General features: G+C 56.9%; 10 protein-coding genes across 15 annotated transcripts; all 10 read right to left on the bottom strand.

Annotated features, from left to right (window-relative positions):
* Positions 1–153: 153 nt before the first annotated feature.
* On the bottom strand, positions 154–1,392 carry ABB37_05557 (hypothetical protein; the record flags this gene model as incomplete). Its single annotated transcript, XM_015803632.1, has 1 exon — positions 154–1,392. Exon 1 carries the CDS (start codon positions 1,168–1,170, stop codon positions 154–156), a length of 1,017 nt encoding a protein of 338 aa, XP_015657457.1. The 5' UTR covers positions 1,171–1,392.
* Positions 1,393–1,868: 476 nt separating this feature from the next.
* ABB37_05556 (putative transcription elongation factor) lies at positions 1,869–3,188 on the bottom strand (the record flags this gene model as incomplete). Of its 2 annotated transcripts, none has more annotated exons than XM_015803630.1 (1): positions 1,869–3,188. In XM_015803630.1, the coding sequence occupies exon 1, from the start codon at positions 2,868–2,870 to the stop codon at positions 1,869–1,871; it is 1,002 nt and encodes a 333-aa protein (XP_015657455.1). In that variant the 5' UTR covers positions 2,871–3,188. The 2 variants fall into 2 exon arrangements, with proteins under 2 accessions (XP_015657455.1, XP_015657456.1); XM_015803631.1 differs by having other exon boundaries at positions 1,869–3,179.
* Positions 3,189–3,988: 800 nt separating this feature from the next.
* ABB37_05555 (transcription elongation factor-like protein) lies at positions 3,989–4,690 on the bottom strand (the record flags this gene model as incomplete). The annotated part of the gene is made up of 1 exon (XM_015803629.1): positions 3,989–4,690. One exon carries the CDS (start codon positions 4,688–4,690, stop codon positions 3,989–3,991), a length of 702 nt encoding a protein of 233 aa, XP_015657454.1.
* A 1,018-nt stretch (positions 4,691–5,708) lies between these two features.
* On the bottom strand, positions 5,709–8,699 carry ABB37_05554 (hypothetical protein; the record flags this gene model as incomplete). Its single annotated transcript, XM_015803628.1, has 1 exon — positions 5,709–8,699. The coding sequence occupies exon 1, from the start codon at positions 8,172–8,174 to the stop codon at positions 5,709–5,711; it is 2,466 nt and encodes an 821-aa protein (XP_015657453.1). The 5' UTR covers positions 8,175–8,699.
* Positions 8,700–9,070: 371 nt separating this feature from the next.
* Positions 9,071–10,862, bottom strand: ABB37_05553 (putative ATPase domain protein; the record flags this gene model as incomplete). Of its 2 annotated transcripts, none has more annotated exons than XM_015803626.1 (1): positions 9,071–10,862. In XM_015803626.1, the coding sequence occupies exon 1, from the start codon at positions 10,688–10,690 to the stop codon at positions 9,071–9,073; it is 1,620 nt and encodes a 539-aa protein (XP_015657451.1). In that variant the 5' UTR covers positions 10,691–10,862. The 2 variants fall into 2 exon arrangements, with proteins under 2 accessions (XP_015657451.1, XP_015657452.1); XM_015803627.1 differs by having other exon boundaries at positions 9,071–10,830.
* Positions 10,863–11,234: 372 nt separating this feature from the next.
* ABB37_05552 (hypothetical protein) lies at positions 11,235–12,232 on the bottom strand (the record flags this gene model as incomplete). Of its 2 annotated transcripts, none has more annotated exons than XM_015803624.1 (1): positions 11,235–12,232. In XM_015803624.1, exon 1 carries the CDS (start codon positions 11,958–11,960, stop codon positions 11,235–11,237), a length of 726 nt encoding a protein of 241 aa, XP_015657449.1. In that variant the 5' UTR covers positions 11,961–12,232. The 2 variants fall into 2 exon arrangements, with proteins under 2 accessions (XP_015657449.1, XP_015657450.1); XM_015803625.1 differs by having other exon boundaries at positions 11,235–12,218.
* Positions 12,233–12,873: 641 nt separating this feature from the next.
* ABB37_05551 (hypothetical protein) lies at positions 12,874–13,933 on the bottom strand (the record flags this gene model as incomplete). Of its 2 annotated transcripts, none has more annotated exons than XM_015803622.1 (1): positions 12,874–13,933. In XM_015803622.1, exon 1 carries the CDS (start codon positions 13,741–13,743, stop codon positions 12,874–12,876), a length of 870 nt encoding a protein of 289 aa, XP_015657447.1. In that variant the 5' UTR covers positions 13,744–13,933. The 2 variants fall into 2 exon arrangements, with proteins under 2 accessions (XP_015657447.1, XP_015657448.1); XM_015803623.1 differs by having other exon boundaries at positions 12,874–13,894.
* Positions 13,934–15,137: 1,204 nt separating this feature from the next.
* Positions 15,138–15,949, bottom strand: ABB37_05550 (glycosomal membrane like protein; the record flags this gene model as incomplete). The annotated part of the gene is made up of 1 exon (XM_015803621.1): positions 15,138–15,949. The coding sequence occupies exon 1, from the start codon at positions 15,831–15,833 to the stop codon at positions 15,138–15,140; it is 696 nt and encodes a 231-aa protein (XP_015657446.1). The 5' UTR covers positions 15,834–15,949.
* Positions 15,950–16,805: 856 nt separating this feature from the next.
* ABB37_05549 (ankyrin/TPR repeat protein) lies at positions 16,806–18,057 on the bottom strand (the record flags this gene model as incomplete). The annotated part of the gene is made up of 1 exon (XM_015803620.1): positions 16,806–18,057. The coding sequence occupies exon 1, from the start codon at positions 17,988–17,990 to the stop codon at positions 16,806–16,808; it is 1,185 nt and encodes a 394-aa protein (XP_015657445.1). The 5' UTR covers positions 17,991–18,057.
* A 1,073-nt stretch (positions 18,058–19,130) lies between these two features.
* Positions 19,131–20,964, bottom strand: ABB37_05548 (guanine nucleotide-binding protein, beta subunit-like protein; the record flags this gene model as incomplete). 2 transcript variants are annotated; one of them, XM_015803618.1, is made up of 1 exon in its annotated part: positions 19,131–20,964. In XM_015803618.1, exon 1 carries the CDS (start codon positions 20,796–20,798, stop codon positions 19,131–19,133), a length of 1,668 nt encoding a protein of 555 aa, XP_015657443.1. In that variant the 5' UTR covers positions 20,799–20,964. The 2 variants fall into 2 exon arrangements, with proteins under 2 accessions (XP_015657443.1, XP_015657444.1); XM_015803619.1 differs by having other exon boundaries at positions 19,131–20,941.
* Between the last annotated feature and the right edge of the window lie 172 nt (positions 20,965–21,136).

Raw genomic sequence — 21,136 nt, 5'->3', positions numbered from 1 at the left:
AAATCTTTTTGATACCGCGTTTTCCTTCCGGCACTTCGCAGCGGCTCGCGCACAGACGCGGAGGGAGAAGTCGACGACGGAAGAAATCAGGAGAAGGAAAAAAAGAAAAGAGAGGACGTTCGCGTGAGTGTGCGGGTGAAGGGTGTGGTTTGACTACTGGGGCCCACAGCCGACCAACCCGCCACCGACCGCCGCCGCATCATCGTTGGTGTTCATGACGGGGCGTTTGACACTTACTTTGCCAAATTCCTCAAAGAAGATGTCGCCGAGCTCCATCGCGTCCATTTCGTGCAGGACAACGGGGCAGGCAATCAACGGGTACATGCAACCCGCCTCCCGCAGCGGCAGCGGGGTGCGCGGGCGAACGCCGGCCTTCGACTCCAGGCTCTGGCGCACCAATGCCAGGAAGCTCTCTGGATCCTTCACCGCCGCGAACTCACCAAAGTAGAAGAGCTCGACACACAATTCACCCGGCGAGCACTGCACCTCCAGGTGGCTGAAGACGTCGGGGGTGCGCATGTCCCAGAACGGGAACGGCTCCTCGACGCCCGGGTAGGTGATGGCGTAGTCGGAGTCCACCCCCTCCTTGCGCGGGCCGTAATGCACGTTGGCGAGGATTTGGTAGACCTCGGTCTTCTTGGGGTCGTAGACGGCCACGTTGCCCCCGAAGCCCGGCATCCCCGTTGGCGGCTTCGGCGTTCCGTTGGCGGCCGCCTCCGCCCCCTCGCCCTCCTTGCGTGCGTTTAGGAACGCGGGCCGCTGGCGGGGGGCGTTGAGGCGCATCGCGACGAGTCGATCGTCCGTGACGGCGACCTCCTTGCCCAGCATCTTCATGGCGAGAATGAAGTCGGCGTGCGAGAACTCCTGCAGGTTGTCGTCGAGGCTCGTGTCGTCCTGGTCGAGGTTGCTCGCCTCCAGCTCCGACTCCCGCACAACGTGGGCCGTCAGCACGGGGTCAGACGGCGAGCCCGTAATGCCGAGGCTGCGCAGCGTGACGGAGTTCTCCAGCAGGTGATCCCGCATGAGCAGCAGCTCCTTCGAGGAGAATCCGAAGCGAATCTGAATGAGTCCCTTCAGCTCCGCAATGGTCGAGCTGGGCGAGAGAATCTCATCACTGTCCTCAATCACCGTATCCTTGCCCGTAAGAAACCACTTGATGTGCACCTTCATTGCGTGTGAGAGGCGTTGACTAGACGCTTATGATACAAACAAAACAGAAGAATAGTAAAGCCGACAGCCAAAATGAATGGGTTTGATTGCACAAACAACTTCAGCTGGAGGGCCGAGTACTCGCACGTACAAAGGGCAGCACTGCTGTGGGGAAATAGTATACAGATATAGGAAAACTGAATTCAAGCGCCTACTGTGTTGTGTTTTCCTCCGTCGAGACCTGGGGGCGGACACACAAACAACAACCCAAAGAGTCGAGAACAGCAAAGACAAGGTATGAGAAAGACCGAAGGATAGCACAAGCAAGATGCCGACATTGACAAGAGCGCTTCGAGAGACTAGGAGGAGATTGGAAACGAAAGATAAAGAGTTGCACGCCTTGAATTCCGGGGATGTGGAAAGGAGGGGGAACAACGCTCCGCAAAGCGGAGGTGACGCGTTGCATCAGCTTTAGCGATGATGGGCACATCGCAATCTGTCAATCCTTTTCTTTTTTCGACACTGTTGTGCATATTCTTTTGATAAGATGGCCTCATCCTCCGTTGAAACAGAAGCTATGATTCCCCCGTCGCATAACATACTCGCGAAAAAAGGGGGGAAAGGAAGAATGTGAAGGGAAGAGCGCTGTGATCTGCGATTCGCGCCCACCCCGCCCACACGTCATGCAACAACCTCCACACCGATGCTCTCGTGCGTTCTCAGTACTTTCGCCACTGCGTGTTGCACCGGTTGCACGTGATGATCACCGTCATCGGCTCATCACCGGAGCGGGTCTGGCGCTGATACCACGACGTGTCCCGCGCCCCGCACGTCATACACTTGAACAGCGTGGAGTTGCTCGTTCGCATCGCCTTGGCCAGCTCGCTCATATTTGTGTCCTTGGCGCGGTCCTCCATCTTCTCCTCAATCTTCTTCCTCACCTCCGGATTGGCCAGCTCGCGGTCGTCCATCTGCACTAGCTTTTCCACAAGCAGCTCGCCTTCCACCACCATGCGGCGTAGCTCGCCGTTCTTCTCATCCTTCAAGCTAAAGAGAAGGGTCTGAAAACCGTCCTTCGTCTCCTCCAAGTCGCCCGGAAGCGCCTCCACGATGCGCATGGCTAGCGCCATCACCGCCTCCGTTTCGTGCGGCTGACGCTCCTTCATGAGAGCGCCCCGCAGCAGATTGGCCCAACGCTGGCGCAGTGCAGCCAGCTTCGCCGCGGCGGCACTAACGCTGGTAGCCGGTGACGGCGTTGGCGTCGTCAGTGATGAGGAAAGCTGCACGGGCGAGACGAGGGTGGGCGTGCCCAACGAGGAGGCGGGTGTGGAGACGGGCGTTTTTCGTGGGATCTTGCGCGGCAGGCCGGCGTAGGGAGAGCGGGGCGTGGGGGGAGAGCCGTTGGGGCCCTCGATGCGCACCTGCTTGGGCGGTACGGGCACCTCATCGGCGCCGTTTTCATCCCCGTGATCGGCGAGTGTCGACGTGGGAGGCGCGGTCGACGCCGTGCTCGCGAAGGACGGCGTATTAGCGGAGGCAGGGCTGAGAAAGTGCGTCACCGGCTGCACAGCCCGCGGCCGCTTCAGCGTGTTCACCGGCGGTGTCACCGATGTCGTCGCCGCGTCGGGGAGGCCCGGCGGTGTCACCGCATTTGGTGCATCTGGCGCCGTCGCAACCCCTTCCGTGACGACGGGTGCTGCTGTTGCAGAAGAAGTGGGCATCTTCTCGGCTGTGCTGGGCGCCGTTGGAGAAGTTGGCGCGTCGGCCATGCCGCCCGTCCAACTAGTGGCTGACAGACAGGGGAAGGCGAAACCAACGTCGTATGTGTGCCCAGCGAGAAGGGAAGGGCAGAGGAGTTCAGTAGAGAGCGAGCAAATCGAAAGGCGGCTGTGAAGACGGAGAGAGCGCTGCGTGCAGAGGTGTAATGGAGAAATGCTAGAGTACCGTGGTGCGTGCGGTGCGTGCCGCCGGAAGGAGAAGTGAAGCGTGCGGAGAGAACGGAGCAAAGCACGGAAGCGAAGCGAGACACTTGTTTCCCTTCACGAAGCCAAAGGGAGCGACCAGGACAGAGCGAACGAAGTGGTCAGGCGGGTTTAACAAATCGGAAAGAGAAGCGGTACAAATAGGTCCAGAAGAGAGACGGATGGAAAGCAACGACGTGTATCGTAGCGGATGGTACACAGCGTCATGCCCGAAGAGCGCGAAGCATAAAAGGTAGTCGGTCCCGCACTGTTCTTAAAAGGAAATACACCTCGCGGCAGCTGTGTACGCATAGTAGTAGAAGACAAAATGCTGCATCGACAGCCTTCTACGATCCCCAGCCGCTTCTCTTTCTTTTCTCGACGCATTCGTAATCCTTCTGTTTCTGAGCGGCTTCGTCGCAGGACGCATGATTGGATGTCGTTGATTAGCAGAAAGCCGCCGTAGCAGCACAGCACTCAGGAGCAATAGCGTCGTCACTAGCGCAGCGAAACGTGAAGGGAGCGAAGCAAAGCCGCGCGACACCAAGACACAGCGGATGCACGATGCAACACTAACGAGAAGACGGTGCTGCCATAAAAGCCTGCAAAACACCTCGAGCACGTGATAAAGCAGCACAGTACGAAAGCGTCACGTAGGATTGTGAGGAGCGCCCCAGCAAAGCGATAAGGAAGAGAAAAAAAGCTTGAATATAAGAACAACAAAAGAGAAGAGGAAAGCGCATGTAATTGCCAAAGCGTGCGGCAGCCAACGGTTCATCCTCGCTGTCAGGGAGACAGAGCTCCTTCGCAGCCACTGGCCAACTTATACGGAACAGAAAGCGCAAGAAACCACACTGTCGGCACATAAGTTGGGGCCATCATTGCCGAAAAGAATGCGCGCACTTGCAGCACCGCAGCAGCGTAGGCGTCTGATCATCGCCCTGCCACTTCACAAAATCGGTGGAGCGGAAGTTGGCGAAGCAGTCCTGCGATCCGCAGACCGGGCAGGTGTACATGTGTGTGACGGTGAGACTCAGCTTCTCCAGGTAATCCACCGAGTGCTGATTCAGCCGGTCCAGCCGCGCCTTCTCTCGAATCGCGCGCTCCTTTGGGTTGAGAAGGCTGAGTTCGTCTAGCGTGACCAGCTTCTCGGGACTCATCTCCCCTTTCAGAACTGCGTTGCGAAGATCCGTATTGAGGGGATCCGCAAGAGCCTGCGTCACCGCCCGTGCCACCTCGCCGCCGCCGGAGGACCGGCGAAGCGCCTCAACGATTTGCGCCGACAACTGCTCCACCGACATCTCCGCTGGCAGTCCACGCACGTCTCCCTTTTTGAGGGCGTTGCCGATCATGGCGACTACGTCAAGGCGGGGCTGCGTGCGCGGCGTCCCATCAGCGTCGACGACCTCCCGGACGCTTCGATTTGCCTCCGGCCCCGCCGGCGATCGGCTGCGGCGCCGCTGCGTTACCCGCGGCGCGTGCTGCTGCGCAAGGTGCTCCACGAAGCACATGTTCATCGCCGAGGCAATCTCGTGCGAGTCGGACACGTCCGAGTCCGAGTCCCAGTCGCTGCCGGACATCCGCGTGGATGAGAGCTGCCCCAAAGAAACTCCAACCGATGCGAGGGTGTATCGACTCGCTCACGAAACATACGAAGCAGCTTTTGGATGATATACCAGGGCTGCACGGCTGGAAAAGGGAGAAGTGGGGCGCGAGTATCCAAATAGGGCGTGAAGCCTTCTTGATCCGCTTAACGGGCGTCCGTCCTGATTGTTTGACCTGACGATGGAGAAGGATGTGTGCGAAGGAAAAAATGAGACGTGAGAGCGAGAGAACAAGCGTGATGACTCGTGGATTTAAATGTGCTCGCAGAAATGCAGAGAATAAAGCAACGCTGAAGGTGATCGGCATTCGCTGTTGAAGCACGCGAACCAGCTTGGATCGCCCGCACGCATCCCAAAAGGAAATGATGGTTCGACTCACACTGATAACGGTGCGGCAGTTCGCTCCGTCGAAAGTCGCGCTACGGGAGAGAGAAGTGGGTGCACGCCGGTACGAGGAAAGAACAAGTGAAAAAGCCGTTTGATACCCGCGCCAGAGACAGGGACATTCCCAGCCAGCCCGGTGCGGCAACCCTTGGTAAACGTGTGTTACTTTTATCAAAGCGATTCAGCGTACCGTTACATAGATGTCAGAGGTGAACAATAAAAGAATCTACGCAACAAGGCAGGTTCAAGCGTGCCATGAGAAGCCAAAGTAGCAAAGAAATGTAATGTACAGCTGCACACGGTCGGAAATATCGGTGATCTGCAAAAGGAAAGAAAAAACGTCAAACGTCGCCAGTCTAACTTACATGTAACGGCACCAAGCACCCAACTCTACAAAGGAAGAGAACGAACGAAACGAAACACACAAACATGCAAGCTAAAAACACACTCCCTCCATTCATTACGGTTGAAGAAGAAAACGTGGGTGAGGAGAAAGAACGCCGCGGTCACGATCTATTCGCGACCTGTTGACGTGTGACAGCACTCCACCTCGGCGACACGTTGCACAGAACACATCGAAAGGTGACGAAGTCGTCAAAGATAACCCCAGCTAAGTTCGCTTCCGGTTCACGCTAACCTTTGGCGCCGACGCCGCGGCGTACCTGGCGACGTTGAGGCGCGGCAGCGTCACCGTGGATGCCGTAACAGGCGTTCGTGTCCCTCCTTTCCGGTTCGCCACCGGCGACGCAATCGCGGGGCCCGTCACGGCCTTGCGTACCTTCCCCGGTGACGGCAGCTCACCGTAGTCCTTCTCCCGCTCACTCTTCAGCAGATCACGCAGTTTGGCGCGACGCTCCGCCTTGTCAGTCTCCTTCGCGTGCTCGAGCATGGGCAGCTCTGACGCCTCACGCCGTCGATCCTCCTCCTCCTCTGCCTCATTCAGCTTGCAGCTGTGCAGGGGCGAATGGTCGCCACGCCGCTTTCCATTTGCCGTCCTCAGGTACGACTGCGCGGTCTCACGCACCTCCTCCTCGGCATCCTCGCACAGCCGCTCCACCATCATCGCAAACTCGTCCTCCAGCGCGCCGGCCGGCGTGGCGGTGCGCAGCGCACGTGAGAGCAGCGGGAGGCACCGGGCCAGCGCCATCCGCACCGTCGCCACCGTGTCGCGCTGCAGCTCCAAGCAGCACTCCAGCATTCGCTCGCGGATGCAGCGCAGCGAGAAGAACGCGAAGGCGGCCTTCACAAAGAGGAGATACGCCTGCCGCGCGTAGCACGAGCTAGCTCGAGCAAAATCGGCGTTCAGTTTGCTGAACACGTGCGCCTGTACGGATGGCGTCTCGACGCCAGCGATGATGTGCATCAGCAAGGTGGCGCACGGAACCTTGAGAACGGTCGCACCGGTCTTCACGTACGACCACAGCAAGGGAAGGACCTGTTCCATTAAGGCCCTCTCTTCGAAGACGTCGATGTAGCGGTCGACAATGTCAACAACGTGGTGCATCGTGTGCCAGTTGACCAGCGGCACCGCCACCCACGACAGCACCGCGTCGAGGACCTTGGCGAAGAAGGACGAACGAGCTGCCCCGATGATCCCTTTGCGGAAGTAATCGAGCAAGGCGTGAATGTGAGTCATCAGCGCCGTCCGCACCGTGGAATCGTGGTCCCGGATGAGGTGGAGAAAAGGCTTCTCCAGCGAGTCCACGGCGGAGGCCGGCAGCAGCGGGAGAAGCGCGTGCAGGCCAGCCGCCACGCTGCGACGAGCACCCACGCAGGGGTCAGTGGAGAGGAAGGCGAGGGCCTTGCTCAGGTCGGTGGCGAAGACGCTGCGGGGCAGCGAGGCAACCACGGCCGGGAAGTTGAAGGCGCAGTGTCGCCGCGCCTCCTCCCCGGAGCGGGTGGCGGCGTTGCAGAAAAACTCCACAAAAAGGGCGACGTCGTCGTCGTCGGTGATGTCGGTTTTGATGGCGTCGAGGAAGCGGCCGAACTCGCCGACCAGCAACCCGACCACTTCGCTGGGCGGGTTGGAAATGAATGTTTTGATGATGGGAAATAGTTTCTCGCGACGATAGGCGGGGCCGAAGAACTCGACGAGGTCGATGAGACACGAGAAGGCAGCGCGAGACACCGCCTGCTCCTCATCGCTAAGCAGCTCAAACAGGTCCGGCGCAACGAGCGCCTTGGCCTTCTCGACGCCCAAGGCGTGTGCGATGGTGCAGAGCTGCTGACACATGTTCTGCCGCACACTCACGTTCGTATCCTGGCAGAGTGCCAACGCCCGCGGAAGTACTAACTCCTCGGCCTTGGACACCGACAGCTGCGGACATACCCGTCCGAGAAGCTGGCAGCTCAACTCCCGCTGGTCCTGCGGCTGGGCGTGGTCGGACTTGCTCACGGCGAGCGCGATTAAATCGCCCTGCAACACACTTAGTGGGAGGTAGTCGACGAGGCCCAGCATCAGACGGCTCCACGATACGCGAACCTCCTGCATCTGCACCGACAGCATCGTCTTGGTCGCGTCGTACACCTCACTCGCGGTATTGCCGTCCAGAAGTCCTACAAAGTTCAACAGAGCGTCTGGCGCGTGGCACTGCAGCTCCGGGTCCTGTGCCCACATCGAGTCCAGCAGTATCTCGAGCACCTTGGAGATGCGCTTCGGCGGCAGCTCTAACAGCTTCTCACGCACGTGGCCAAAGAAGGAGATGCGCTGCCCCGTGCTGCCGTTCGCCATGATGTACTTCGCCGAGTCTTCCACAGAGAGCTTCTCCTTCTCGACGTAGCGCTGCACCGCCTCTTCGCGCTCGAGAGCTGCATTTAACGCCTCAATGTTGTCCGCACCAGGGACTTCGCGGACAAGCGCCGTCGGGTCGTCAGGCAGCGCGGTGGACGGCATGAAGCCGGCAAGGTTCTCTAACGACGCATCTTCTCTCGGCGGCGGCGCCGCGCAGGACTCTACACGCGTGCTGGGAGCATTCTTTGTCTTTGACTTCGACTTTTTGGTTGGCGACGTAGCCTGCGCGGCTCGCGCCTCTTCGATCAACTGCTGGCGCAGCTCAAAAGGGGACCTGTAGTCCATTGGAAGCCCTCACAGATGCCAGGAAAGGCCACTTGACGACGGAATGCCAAAACACACACGTCTACTTTAACAAACAGGAAACCGAAAGGAAAAGAAAAGGCGCAGAGGCGGTGCCTCTTATGACAGCCGTCGCGGGGAAAAGAGAAAGGGAGGGAGAAGAAAAATACCGCCACAGACGCAGTGGGGGAGTCAGCGTGTGTCAATGCGGCACCTCCGCCTTACGTCGGGTACGGTAGTTTCTTATTTTGCTGTTTGCTTCGAAGACACCCGTACAGCGTTTGTGGAAGCGGAAGTAGAAAAGAAATGGCTTGACTGTCGTCAGCACAATACAGGAACAGAAAAAAAGAAGCTAATGAAAATATTCTTTTCGGTGAAACAAGAAAAAGGAGTTTGCTCGCCCAGCAGCAGACGGAGCTCGTCAACTGCACCAAAGGGGGAGAGAAGAGAGGAAAGGAGAGTGACCACACACTTCTACCCTCGCTGCGTTTTGTGTACGTGCCCGCGTGCACCAAACAACACAATACTGCACAGCGCGTGAAGTGGGCCGTTGAGAGGAGGGGGGGGGGTAAGAGGAGGGTAAGAAAGGCGCGGGTGAAAGAGGAACGGAGAAAGATCAAGAAGGAGAGAAAGCAGTCGACGTCATTACGTTGCTGCTGCATCGCTGTTGATATGAGGGGGCGCGTCGTTGAGAGGGCAACGCTACAACTGCAGGTAACACAGAAATTGTATGCGCCTACATCGGATTGGGCGTTCATCGAAGTTTTCCCTTACTTCTCGTTAAACACGGGGGACACTCGTCACGTAGCAGAATCGCCGTATGACGCCTGCTTCCATTACTTTTGCTCGCCACTCAACAATCTTACTGCTTACCTGCAAACGGTCAGTGGAGCTGGCACTTACTCGAAGGGTGAGGGATGCACGTGGGTCAGCACAGCACAGTGCTCCAAAAGAAGGCCGTGCAGATCGTCGGGGCGCGGCAGCGGCAGACCACCCTCGCAGCTCCTTTCTGCGCGTGCCCAACCGTTCTGCTGTACCGCCTGCTCGAACACTTTCCGAAGGACGTACTGGAGAGCAGCAGCGGAGCAGCCAACAGCCTGCGAGGCGACCACTTCGCTGCACTGCGTTCGCATCGCCTCACTGCCGTCAAATTGCTGAAAAAACTCACGGCACATCTCCGCAGCGCCAACGTGCGTCAGCGGTGGAACGTACAGAATTGTCTCCAGACGACCCTGTCGCAGCACCGCCGCGTCCAGCACCCGTGGCGCGTTCGTCACGCCGATCGTCAGCACGCCGCTGTTGTCCGTGACGCCGTCCAACTCGCAGAGCAGACCAGCCAGCATACGCTTCGTAACGTCCAAATTGCCGGCACTGCCGCCGCCACCGCTGCCGCCATCTGCGCGCGTCAGAGCCCCGCGCGACTGCGCAATCACGTCGATGTCTTCCAGAATCACCACCGCCGGTGCACGTGTGCGGGCACGGCGGTACACCTCTCGCAGCTGCTCCTCGCTCTCACCGAGGTACTTCGAGAAGAGCATCGTGCACTCCACGAAGAAGAAGGGGACGGCGGGGAAGTCAGCCGCCAGCTGTTGCGCCAGGCTCGACTTGCCACAACCGGACGGGCCGTGCAACAACACGCCAGTGGAGGAAGGAAGCGCCGACATCAGCTTCCCTCCGCTGTCAGCGCTGTTGTGCGCCACAAAGACGGAGAGAAGCGTGTGCATGCGATGTCGAACATCATGAAGACCGTAGAGATGGCGCGAAGGCCCCTGCGTGTTTTCCGTCGGTGGCCACCGATGGTGCAGGAACGCACTGTTCTCTTTCGCCAGAGCGCTCAACTCTTTTGGCGCTGCCCCCTTCGTCGCACTGTGGAGCGTCATGCAGGCGTTAAAGAGGAGCATGGTGCGGGAGGTGGAGAGCGTCTGCATGCTGAGAACGGTTTCCCCGTACGTTTTAAAGAGAGGCTGCGGCACCGTCCGAAGCAGTCGGCGCATGCCCGCCTCGGTCAGCTCCCTCAGTGGGTGTACAACGGGCAGCTTCCGCCCCAGCAGCCACGACGGCACGGCGTCAAGGCTGAGAGCGCTCGCCACCACTGCGCACGAAGGACTGGAAAGGCCCAAGTCCAAAAGACGCTGAAGGTGACCCAAGATGCGATTGGCGCTGCAGAGCATCCAGAGAATATCGACGTCATCGACCACCAGCACCGTGAATGGACGGAGTTGCTGCGCAGAGGCGAGCGATTTGGATGCTTGGAAGACCCCTTCTGCCATCATAAGGTATGTTAGACGGCACACCGTGAACGCCTCTCCGCCATCCTCTCCGTCACTCGCGCGTCGCAGCAGCGCCGAAACGCTGTCGCATTCTTCAACAGCACTCGAGGCTGCGAGGCCATCAGCGAAGGCCTTCAGCGAGGTACTTTTGCCAGACCCTTTGCTCCCGGACACGAGGAAGAAAAGCGGTACGCCGTTGATCCGGCGAAGGCGCTGCACATCGGCGATGAGACGGCCATCAATAGACATGGCACGGCAGTGTGAGACTCAACAGTAGCGGTTGCTTTGTGTGTGTGTGTGTGGAAAATTGCGGTAAACGTGCTATGACAGCATGAACACCGCAGCAGACGATTCTTTGAAGCAAACCGCTTCGGTTCCTCCTTCCGCCTGGTGGAACTTGACGCACCGGTTTGTTTCCCCTTCAGAAGAGAAGGGAGGGGAGGGAGGGAGAGAAGATCAAGGGCCCACTGAGTCGAACAAGAAGAGAGCGGACACGCCGCTACAAGTAACAAACATATTCACAACGCGGGCTCACCGTGTGCCTGTGGAGCTGAGAAGGAAGAGGGCACGCCGGAATCAAACCGCTGCCACGGTGAAGCGCAATCGGAAGCTACCCTTAAAAAAAGTCCACCCTTCGTCATCGCGCTTCCCACGCATCCTGTTCTCAAGTGGCAGCTCGAAAAGCGAGCGGTAGAAACATCAAAACCTCGACTACAGCAACAACAAAAGCATGTCACACGCCCATCTCAAGCGGAGGAGTCGAACGAACGATGATAAAAGTGCAGTATCGTTCTTAAGGGTCCTCCTCCCGCTCGCTTTCGGCCTCGCCGTCCTCGCCTCGAGGCAACACGCCGCATCGCGACAACAACAATTCCGCCGTTCCCACGTTCAGATGCTTCTTCTGCATCCACTCGTCAAGGTTCGTGATCTGCTTTTTCAGCTCCTTGCTGTTGTAGAGAAGCACACACGGCAAATGTCGATCAGGGAAGTTGGGAATTGCATCGGTGGAGATCATCGAGACGAACTTAAGCGCCTTGTGGCGCTGCGCGACTGTACGCAGGACCGCCAGCAGTGCCTCGCAGTCACTGTTGCCGGGCCGAATCAGTACCGCAACTACCCAACACGTCGCGGAGGCCTCTGTAACCTCCGTCACGTAGTCGGCACCGGGGATGTGCCGTAGCACACCAAAGCGGTCCGCCGCCTTCTGCCGCTGCAACTCCAAAATTCGCCGCCTCCGAATCGCGGCGAGGGCGTCGTCTTCGTCATCGGAGTCCTCCACGGCCGCCACGTCCTTCCCGCTCCCCTCCTCGCAGTCGTAGCCACCTCGCTCGAGCTTGTCCGCCACTTTTTCCGCGTGGGGGTCGTAGGCCACTAAACATGTGTTTTGATTCTTGTCAGCGATCTTCTGCGCTAGTATCTCGAGTTCGTGGGTTTCGTACTTCCCTACACGGTTGCCGTATTTGTACTGCACATCCTCCCACTCGGTGGTGTGAATGCGGTTGTCGGCCGTGCGCTCCATTGCAGTTCTGCCCTTCGATCTGTCTCTGATTTCTAAGGGATGTTGTTTCAATAAAAAGGACGTAGGAATGAGTTCCAGCGGGGGCAACTCTCCTTTTCTCTGTAAATGCGGCGAGTGGCCTGCCGTTCGCCGAATCCGTTCCTCTATAATTCTTTAATACTGTAAGCAGGACGGGCCGGCGGCTTTGCGTTGTGACCCGGTGGCAGGAGATTGAGCCGCAAAGCGGTATCCTGCGCTTCCGGGGAGGGGGCAAGCTCTACGAAGGACACACTTTCCTCGTGAGGAAAGAGGAGAAAGAAGCGGCGGAAACACGTACGAAGAGACGTCTTCAAAGATCAACGGACAACGTCTGTTCAGGCAGGAACGGCCTGCCGCTTCAACACGCAAAACGCTTCACACCGACTTCACTTCAGGAATATCTGTCCATGAGTGTATAAATAGACTTCATGCGAGACAAAGCTACCTCCTGTAAAGCAAACAAACAGGAACTACCCGGCCCGCGAGCAGCGGCGCAAACCCGCGCTCCTGCTCCCCTCCCTGGGTGTGGCAGCTCTGTGTATATGTTGTAAACCTTACTGCTCTAAAGAGGTGAATAAAAACAGTAATTACCAAAATGAAACAGTTCTCAGAGCACGCTTGTACAGGAATTAACGGAAGAGAGAGAGAGTTGCATCAGCGGTACATCTCAAATAGTACATGTGAGGGAAGAGAAACAAAAACCGCTAAACGCAACGGAGCACGAGGCAAAACAGAAAGACGGTAGGTCTCTACACATCGACGCGCAACGCCCAACGTATGTACATGAAAACAAACAAACAAGACAGGAAATAACGCAGATAGTTTAGGTGAAGGGAAAGAGCGCTACTAATACCCCTTGCAGCAGGCACCCCTGTCACGAAGGAGACCATGCGCTTTACTTGGAGCCGACCATGGTATCCAGGGCAGCACGCTTAATGCTCATGGGCACTTGATGGTCAGCCTGGTAGGTGCCATTGGTGGCCACAGCAGGGGAGCGCTTGGTGGTGGACCACGTAGGGATCGGGCCGGGGAACTGGCTGCGGGCCGCGCGCACCGCAGGCGCTTCTGGCTGGTACACCTGGTTGGTGCAGCGGGTCGTGGGCGTCTTGGTGGAGGAGATGTGCATGTGCGGGTAACAGCTGTGTGGCTTCTGAGTGACGCCCACGCCGCCGTTCTCGTCGAAGGCAAACGTCAGACGGTCGACCTCCGCCAAGTCCTTCGCGGACGGCTCCCTGCCCGTGTACTCGCGGAAGGCCGCCTTGTACGCCTCGGTGGCAGTGACGGAGGCGTCGTCAGACGGTGCAGGCCGCTCGATCGAGGACTTGGTGAGAGCCTCTGCGTAGCGGTGCACGAAGTCGTTGTCTTTGCCGGACAATTCGCCGCGGCTGCGCGATGCCTGGAACGGATCCCGACGCGTGCCGTCATCGCACACAAAACGGGTGGAGCACTTCTTGTAGTACGAACCGCTTGGGTTGGCACTCATGGCGGAGAGGGTTGCCACCATCTCCTCGTTGTCCTGCTTGCGTGAGACGTAGCGCGTGCTGCGCTCCTTACTGGCTTCCATGTCCGCATCATTGAGTCGCCGTTTAAAAGAATTGTCTGTGGGCATCTGTGTCGCGCTCGGCAGGTCGGCGTCCGCTTCCGTTGGCGGCTGCTTCGGCAGCCGCTTCGACTCCTCGTTCACCGCCGACACGTGGCTACGCAGGTCTGACTTGCACTGCGCGCTCAGCGAGCTAGATTGCAGCAGCTTTTCAAGGGTGGCCATCGTGCCAGAAAGAAGTTACAAGAAAAAGTGCTGAATTCTCTTAGACTATCACTTGTTGCTTCTTGTAGGCGAAGCGCTTATGAGACGTACAGTTGAAAACCGGCAACGACAAGCTTTGCTTTGATAAAGCGGAGACGTTGTGGAGGCGGCTTTTTTCCCAGAAATCGAAGAATGTGAGTGAAGGCTCCCTGGAAAAGGTATTTTTGTTGTGTAAAGAAGGTTTCAGACGGGTCTAGAAGCAGACGACATTCACAATGAGACACGTGCGCCTTGGGGCAACGCCCTCAACGCAAGTAAATCTATCAGAACACAGCCCAACACCCCAGCATTGTTCTCTCTTGATAACATTCTCTTTGTTTGAAGAAAGTACAGCACATATACGCGTTTACTCTTCCCCTCCCCCTCCCCCCATGGCCGACGCTGGAGTGTCATCGCCCGCCGACAATCAGAAAACAGAAGGCACGGCGGAAGCAATGCGCAGTTGCACGACCTCAGCGAGAAACTATTCAAACGTAGAGAGAGAGAGATGCGCGACACCCATAAAGGTCTTCCTCAGCCTCACAACAACCTTCGTCGGGGGAACTAAGACATCTTTTTTCTTTCTTGGTAACGACTTGGAGGTTTTGTTGCGTTCACTCTTCAGCATTTACATTTTCTTAAGCACAGTTTCTTTTAACACCGGTGTTTGGTTCTTTCCAAATACAAACAAGACGTTGGATAACACTGTTGGCGTGTCGTGTGCTGCGGCGTACACGGCGTCTGCAAAAGCATCAATTCGGAGAAGAAAACACCGATTTGCGAATCTCTTTTACGGTAAAATATCAGTGGCGGCAATCGAGAAAAGTCAGTTCTGCACGATGTGGGTCCTCCACTCCATATAAACCCGACAAGGATATGCGCGAGCTGCGGAACTGCGAACGTTACTTTTCTGAGCAAACAGTTGAGGCCGCACGTCCAGAATAATAAGGGAAAAATGAGAGTATTTGTTTTGAATACTTTTTGAAGAAGGCACGTGCTCCTTTTCCTTCGTTGTGAGGGCATCGGCGGCAACGATGGAGAGAAGCTTTTAGGGCCGACATATAAAAGGAAGAGGAAGAGAAGAGCCCACGTGCGCACCCTGCCGCTGAAAGTAAGCCCGTGGATGAGAACAGAAGTGGCCCACACTTTAGGTACGTAAGGCATGCGTGAACAGCGGCGTTCTTCACGCGCAGACGGTCAGTCGTTAGACACTTCGAGTGCCCATTGCCGCGTCCCTTTGTACTTTCTCCTCCACCCTGCCTTCAACGGCGCCGAGAGGAGAAACGTGCCCATCCGCCCGTCGTCTCTCCTCTCAACGCTCCACGTCCGATACTCTGCATGTACAGCTGCGCTGTTTTTTTGATGGTAATGGGCACTCACTTCTTGCCCTGGGCTGCAGGCGCGGACTGTGCTGCGGGAGCTGGGGACACCGCCTTGGCAGGGGCCGCACCCGTCGACTTTCCGGTCGTCTTGATGTACGCCGCGTTGATCTGCTCCCGCGTGGCGATGATGGCGCTGAGGAGACCAAGGCCGGCGACGTTGGCGGCACCAATGTCGATGCTGGACACGTTGCCAATGGCGGAGACCATGTCACACGTGTTGCGTGTCAGCACGAGGACGCGGTCGCCGCGGTTCGGCATCTTCGGGTCCTTGGCGAGGTCCGTGACGTCGAGGATGACCGCCGCCACGTAGCCCCAGAAGAGCGACGCGCGGGAGATGTAGGACATCTGGGTCAGCTTGGGGCACTGCTTATTGAAGAAGCGGCCGGCAAACACGACATTGTCGAGAAGGCTGAAGATGCCATCGAAGAGCACGCGCAGGACGTAGACCACGTCACGCGGTTGCACGATGCGCTTCTCCATTGCGTCGCTGATCTTCTGCACGTTGCCGAGCCACGACAGCATACGGATGATGCACCGGGCATCCGACATGGCGGAGCCAGTCTTAATGAAGTTCGGGTTCGCGTTCAGCGCGCCCAGCATCTTGAAGAAACAACCAGCGCCTTTGATCATCTTATCGCGCGAGTCCGTCGCGGCCATGTAGGTCGTCAGCGTTGCCACAGCAACAGACATCTTGGCGGGTCGGATGAGGGAGGGGAGAAGAGAAAAAAGGTGCGATGACCAAATAACCGAGCGCGAAATGTAGCGATTAGGAGAGCGCGAAAACAAGGTACTTGGACAGGAAAACTGCAGGGAAAATAAAACCACCGTATTGTCACCAACAAAACGCAAGGTGTAGAAGGTAGAAGGGAGGGACAGCACGATGATACGGAAGAGCAGAGAAAAAAGAGATCACGAACAACGAAAGAGGCGCCTGCGTAGGTGAGGAAAGCACCCCACCCTCGACAACTTGCTGAAAACTGGAGCTCAACACCGTGAGTAATAATGTGGGCGTTTTCCCGCAAGCACGTGAAGCGCAAAAGCAGTCACACACACCATGGAAACGCACAAAATGCGTCAGTAAGAAAGACAGCTACTAAAGAAAGACAGAAAGAAGATACGACTCTGTCAAGTCCTTCTTATCCACGGTTGCGGCTTTCTTTCGTTTTTCTTGCTTTTGTGTTACTTCGACTTTCACAGGTTAATTACAGCTCATGGGAAACAAGCCCCAAATACAGGAGACGGTGCCGAGGCCACACGTGGCACGTACCATTGGAGTCTCACAACGCCAACAAAGAAACACGAGCCAAGCAAAGCACTGGGTTCGCCTTGGGACAAGGAAGAACAGAGGTGCTTTGCCGTTAAAACATCACAGTTCCCGAGTCTTCTGTTTTCTGTGGCTCCGACAGAACGGGAAATTACAGTAACACACCTCATGTAGTACAAGAAAAAAACCTACTGAAGGACAGAGAGACTTTTCTTCCTTTGCCTCGCTCGTACCGCTCGACATCTGCTCCTCGACGGTCTCCTTTCGTCGTTTGCGCTACTAAAAGCGCATCTGGGCTAAAGAGTGACAGAGAGAAAAGAAGAATGACCAATGAGCACACACGCAGCTTCCCGTGGAATGGGTAGAGTTGAAGTCAAAAGAGAAAAATATCCCATCACTTACTTCTTCAGCTGCTTGAAAGCCTCGTCCTTGACTTGCTGAAGATCCTTGTTAGAGGGGTCTAGCTTCAGACCCTGTGACGCGGTGGTCAGCGCATCAGTGTACTTCTTCAGCGCGAGCTCGGTGGCCGCCTTGCGCAGGTAGCCCTTTGGCCAGTTGGGGTCCAGTGAGATACAGCGGAGCGAGTCCCAGTACGCGCCTGTGTAGAAGTGCTGGTTGAAGTAGCAGGCGGCACGGTTGCTGTAGTACACGTGGTTGGTGCCGTCGAGGTGGATGGCGAGCGTATAGAACTTCGCCGCCTTGACGTTCTCACCGAGCTGGAAGACTTTGTTGCCCTGATTCTTGAAGCGCGCGGCCTCATCTACGCGCTTCTCCTTTGGCACCTGCGGCTTCTCCAGCTCCTTGGCAGAGTTGGAGCCGTTGACCGTCTTCGCCAGATCGCGCGGCGACACGCCGTCGTTGTTTTTTGCGTCCGCGTCAGCGCCGCAGCTGTACAGCAGCCGCACGCACTCCGCGTTGGCGTGCTCGACGGCGATGTGCAGCGGCGTCGTGCCGTCTGCTGCGATGGTGACGTTGACGGAGGCTCCGTGCTCCACCAGAAACTCGACCACCTCCACCTTCTTCACAAACAGCGCCGTGAAGAGGGCCGTGCCACCGTGCTTGTCCACGGCGTTCACTGGAACCTTGAACTCGTAAATCATGGCACCAACGCAGTTCACGTCGCCCGATTGGCAGGCCCAGTGCAGCAGCGTGCCGGCCTCGCTAGCCGCGTACACCGTCTTCGCGCCCAGCTCCACCAGCAAACGCAGGCAGTCGAGGTAGGCCATCGAGGCCGCGTAGTGCGCCGCCGTGCTGCCCGAGGCGGACTCGCGGTTCACGTCGGCGCCGGCGTTGACAAGCATGCGAATTAACTCCTGCTGGTTGCCTTTGACAGCCATGACGAGAGGTGTGTTGCCGTCTAAGTTTTCGAGGTTGAGGTCCGCCTTGTGCTCCAGCAGCAGCCGCATCATTTCGACATCGCCGTTGAAGGCCGCGAAGTGAAGCGCGCTGTAGCCGCCAGCCTCGACGGAGTTGATCAGCTCGGGTTTCTCCTTCAGCATCCGACTGCAGTCCGCCGTGTCACGCGCGCGCGCCGCACGGAGAAACCTCTCCACCTCCTCCGAGATACGAGTTCCGTCGTCCATGGTATGCGAAAGCGGTCGCTTAGTGAAAAGTTATGCTGGTGTGTTTAATATATCCATGTAAGTTTCTAAGTATGGGTGACGCGACCAACAGCAACGTAGGTTCACGAAGAACAAAAGGCAGGTAAAAGATGCAAAAAGAGAAGGTGCAGTTCGTCGTGAAAAACAGAAAACACCTTTTGGGATGGCGGTGTCTCCGGTCCAGAAACGGCAACGCGCTTGCTGAACTTTCGCACCCTCACGCAGCGCTTTGCCGTCACATAATACACACTCTTCCCCCATTTTCAAAGTCAGTGCTTGTGACGAAGAATGGCTGAGAAGCAAAAGCAGTAGCGCATCGTCGTCCCACTCATCCTGCTATCCATCAGTAGATTGGGTCTGACATGGCAGCTTCATCCTGTGAGATTCACGGGCCGCAAGTACGTGAAAAGGAGATCACGACGACCAAATTCACAGCTATCAGTCAGGCAATCTGCACAACGGTACATTGGTACTTTGAAAGTGCTACAGCATTTTTATCTTACAACACGAAAACAAATGCACACCATTGAAACAAAAAAGGACACAGAAAAAGAAACGGTGAACGCAGTCCCTTCACCAACCAAATTAAAAGTATTCGTCATGAAAGCATATAATAGGTTTAATCATAAAAAGTGTAGTTACTGTATATAAACGCAGCACTGCGGAGTTGTTTCTCCGTCGTGAAACTCGCGGCAAACCACGCAGCTCACATGATTACTGTAATGAACCACCATCGGAATGTTGAAAGAAAAAAAAAATAAAGAGAGTCGATCTTCCTTTCACGTTTGCTGTCTTCGCTGCGTGCCACACAATTATTCTGCACAATAGATTTAGCGAAACACTCACGAACACGTGTGCCTGCGGACACAGCACAAATATTTATCAACGGTGTCGAAGGCAGTTACGTCGACTGCATCGCGCCACTCTCGGCACGGCAACGATCCTCTCCTTTCGATTATCCGCACCATCCACACACTTCCTCATTTTTCATTAACGCGAAGCGCTGAACGAAAAATTAAAAGTGGAAGGGGAGCGTGAAGAAACAAGAGCACCCACGTCAATGTGATTGCGGTGCCAAACTTCGGTAGCGCACCGCACGCCGGAACACACGAAAGCAATAGCTTAAGCTTCAAACACGTTTCCGTCATAAGTGGGGGCAAACAAGTCCAGCGTACGCCCCTCGCCACCGCCGTAGAGGATGTTGCCCGCGTTGTTCCAGCAGACGGTGTTGAACCGCAGAGAGCTGCCGCCGCAGTCGGCGTGCGACGAGGTCGGGACGTTCGTACCGTTGGCGAAGTTGATTACGTACACCCCCGTCAGTGTCGACACGGCGCACTGCAGGGAGCTGTTCACGGAGACACTGAGAACGGCGCTGTCCATGTCGCGGTTCGCGGTGGAGCCACGAAGCATGCGGAGGTCCGCGACGACGAGGCGCTTATCCAGTCCCGCGGTGAACAGGTAGTTGTCGCAGCTCGTGATGCACGAAACGGTGTTGTTATGGTGCGCCATCGAGCTCACGTTGCGTGGATCACGCAGGTCGTACAAGAGCGTGGAGCAGTCACGTGAGCCGGTGACAACAACGTTGTCGCGGTCGCTTGGGACATGGATGGCTGTGATGATGTCGGAGTGGTCGAAGTAACGCTGCGTCACGCGAGACCCATCATACAACAAAAGCGGGTTGGCGCTCGACGTGCGTACACCCACGCAGTAGCGCGAGCCGGAGGGGTCCTTGAGACATTTGAGGCACGAGAGGAAGCTAGCATCATCCGGCTCCGTACCACCGCACTCCTGCCACTGCGCCTTGCGGTTGCCGTCCTCGTTGTAGAAGATGACTGCCGGTGGTGTGTTGGAGTAGCGGCCCACCGCCCCCACAATTAAGGTGTGCCCGCGGTTGGTCAAGTCCACGCAGGAGGCGTAGTGGCGTGAGAGCAGTACATTTTGCAGCAGCACACCCACGCCGTCCCACGTCCCGATGGTGCCGTCGGACGACGAGGTGACGACCACCTCGCGGCAGTTCGCCCCACCGCAGTAGGCGAGGGTTAGGATGGGATTCTCGTGGTGGGAGGTGGAGCGACGAAGACTCAGCGCCGGCTTGCAGGACGACCAGCCAAACGCCTCCATGATGTACTCGACGTCGTAGAGGAATATGTCGTTGGACTGGGCATAGCGCACAGCCGCGCGAAGCGCACTCAGCGACACCGGATCGCAGTTGCGCGTGGCCTCGTAGGCAATCTCCACCAGCTTTCCTAAACACGTCATACCGGCCGTCCTCGACGTCTCGCTCTCAATCATCTGCACAACGGTGCCAATTACATTGCGAATGCTCAGCAGCTCCTTCTTTACCATTACGGCAATGGCCTCCGCGTACACGAGGAGGGAAATCCGGCTGCAGTCGAGGCGGCGCGGCTTCGACAGGAACGCAACGGCGCGCTGCACGATCGCCTCCTTTGCCCGACTCTGCGCCTCCTCCGGCAGCCGCGGCACCACATCGATGAAGGGGGCGACGCTCTCCCCACTGTCGGCGCGGCCCTTACTAAACAGCGCCACGGTGCACATCACCTCCAAGCTAGCGTCAAAGGTGACCGGATACGACAGGCGCTCAACAAGCTCGTTGACTACCGCGTCGTACTGCTTCGTCTGAATCGCCTTCTTAATGCGGTCAGATAAGGCGGTCGTGTCCGTTTTAAAACGCACTACAGCGCTAGGACTGAGCTCGGCGAGCGCCGCCTGGATCTGCGGTGCCCGGTTAAGCTCCGAGTGAGCCAGCTCAATGTTGACAGTAATTTTCATTGTCAAGCACAAACAGAGAAAATGAGAAGACTAGAAAACGAGAAAAGATTATCGGCTGAAATGAACAGTAGAACTGAGGCAAATAGTAAAAGAAAGGAAGCCAGATCAAAGCGATTACTGAATGCGCGCTTTGTGTTCCTCCTTCAAATACAACGCAATTGCACCTTCAAAAACACCCGTCAAGAAGTCAAGAAGAGGAAACAGAAGATGAGGAGGTGGTGCAGCGCGTCGCAGGTAGAACTCGCGACGGTTTCGTGTACGAAACAGAAAGAGATGCCAGGTGCTGCTAGTGCACAGTTATGTGGAACATTTAATCGATCTACTCCTCACCACCTGTA

Source organism: Leptomonas pyrrhocoris (genome assembly GCF_001293395.1).
Source record: "Leptomonas pyrrhocoris isolate H10 chromosome Unknown, whole genome shotgun sequence".
Classification (NCBI taxonomy): domain Eukaryota; phylum Euglenozoa; class Kinetoplastea; order Trypanosomatida; family Trypanosomatidae; genus Leptomonas; species Leptomonas pyrrhocoris.
This window is presented reverse-complemented; position numbering and strand designations above follow the sequence as displayed.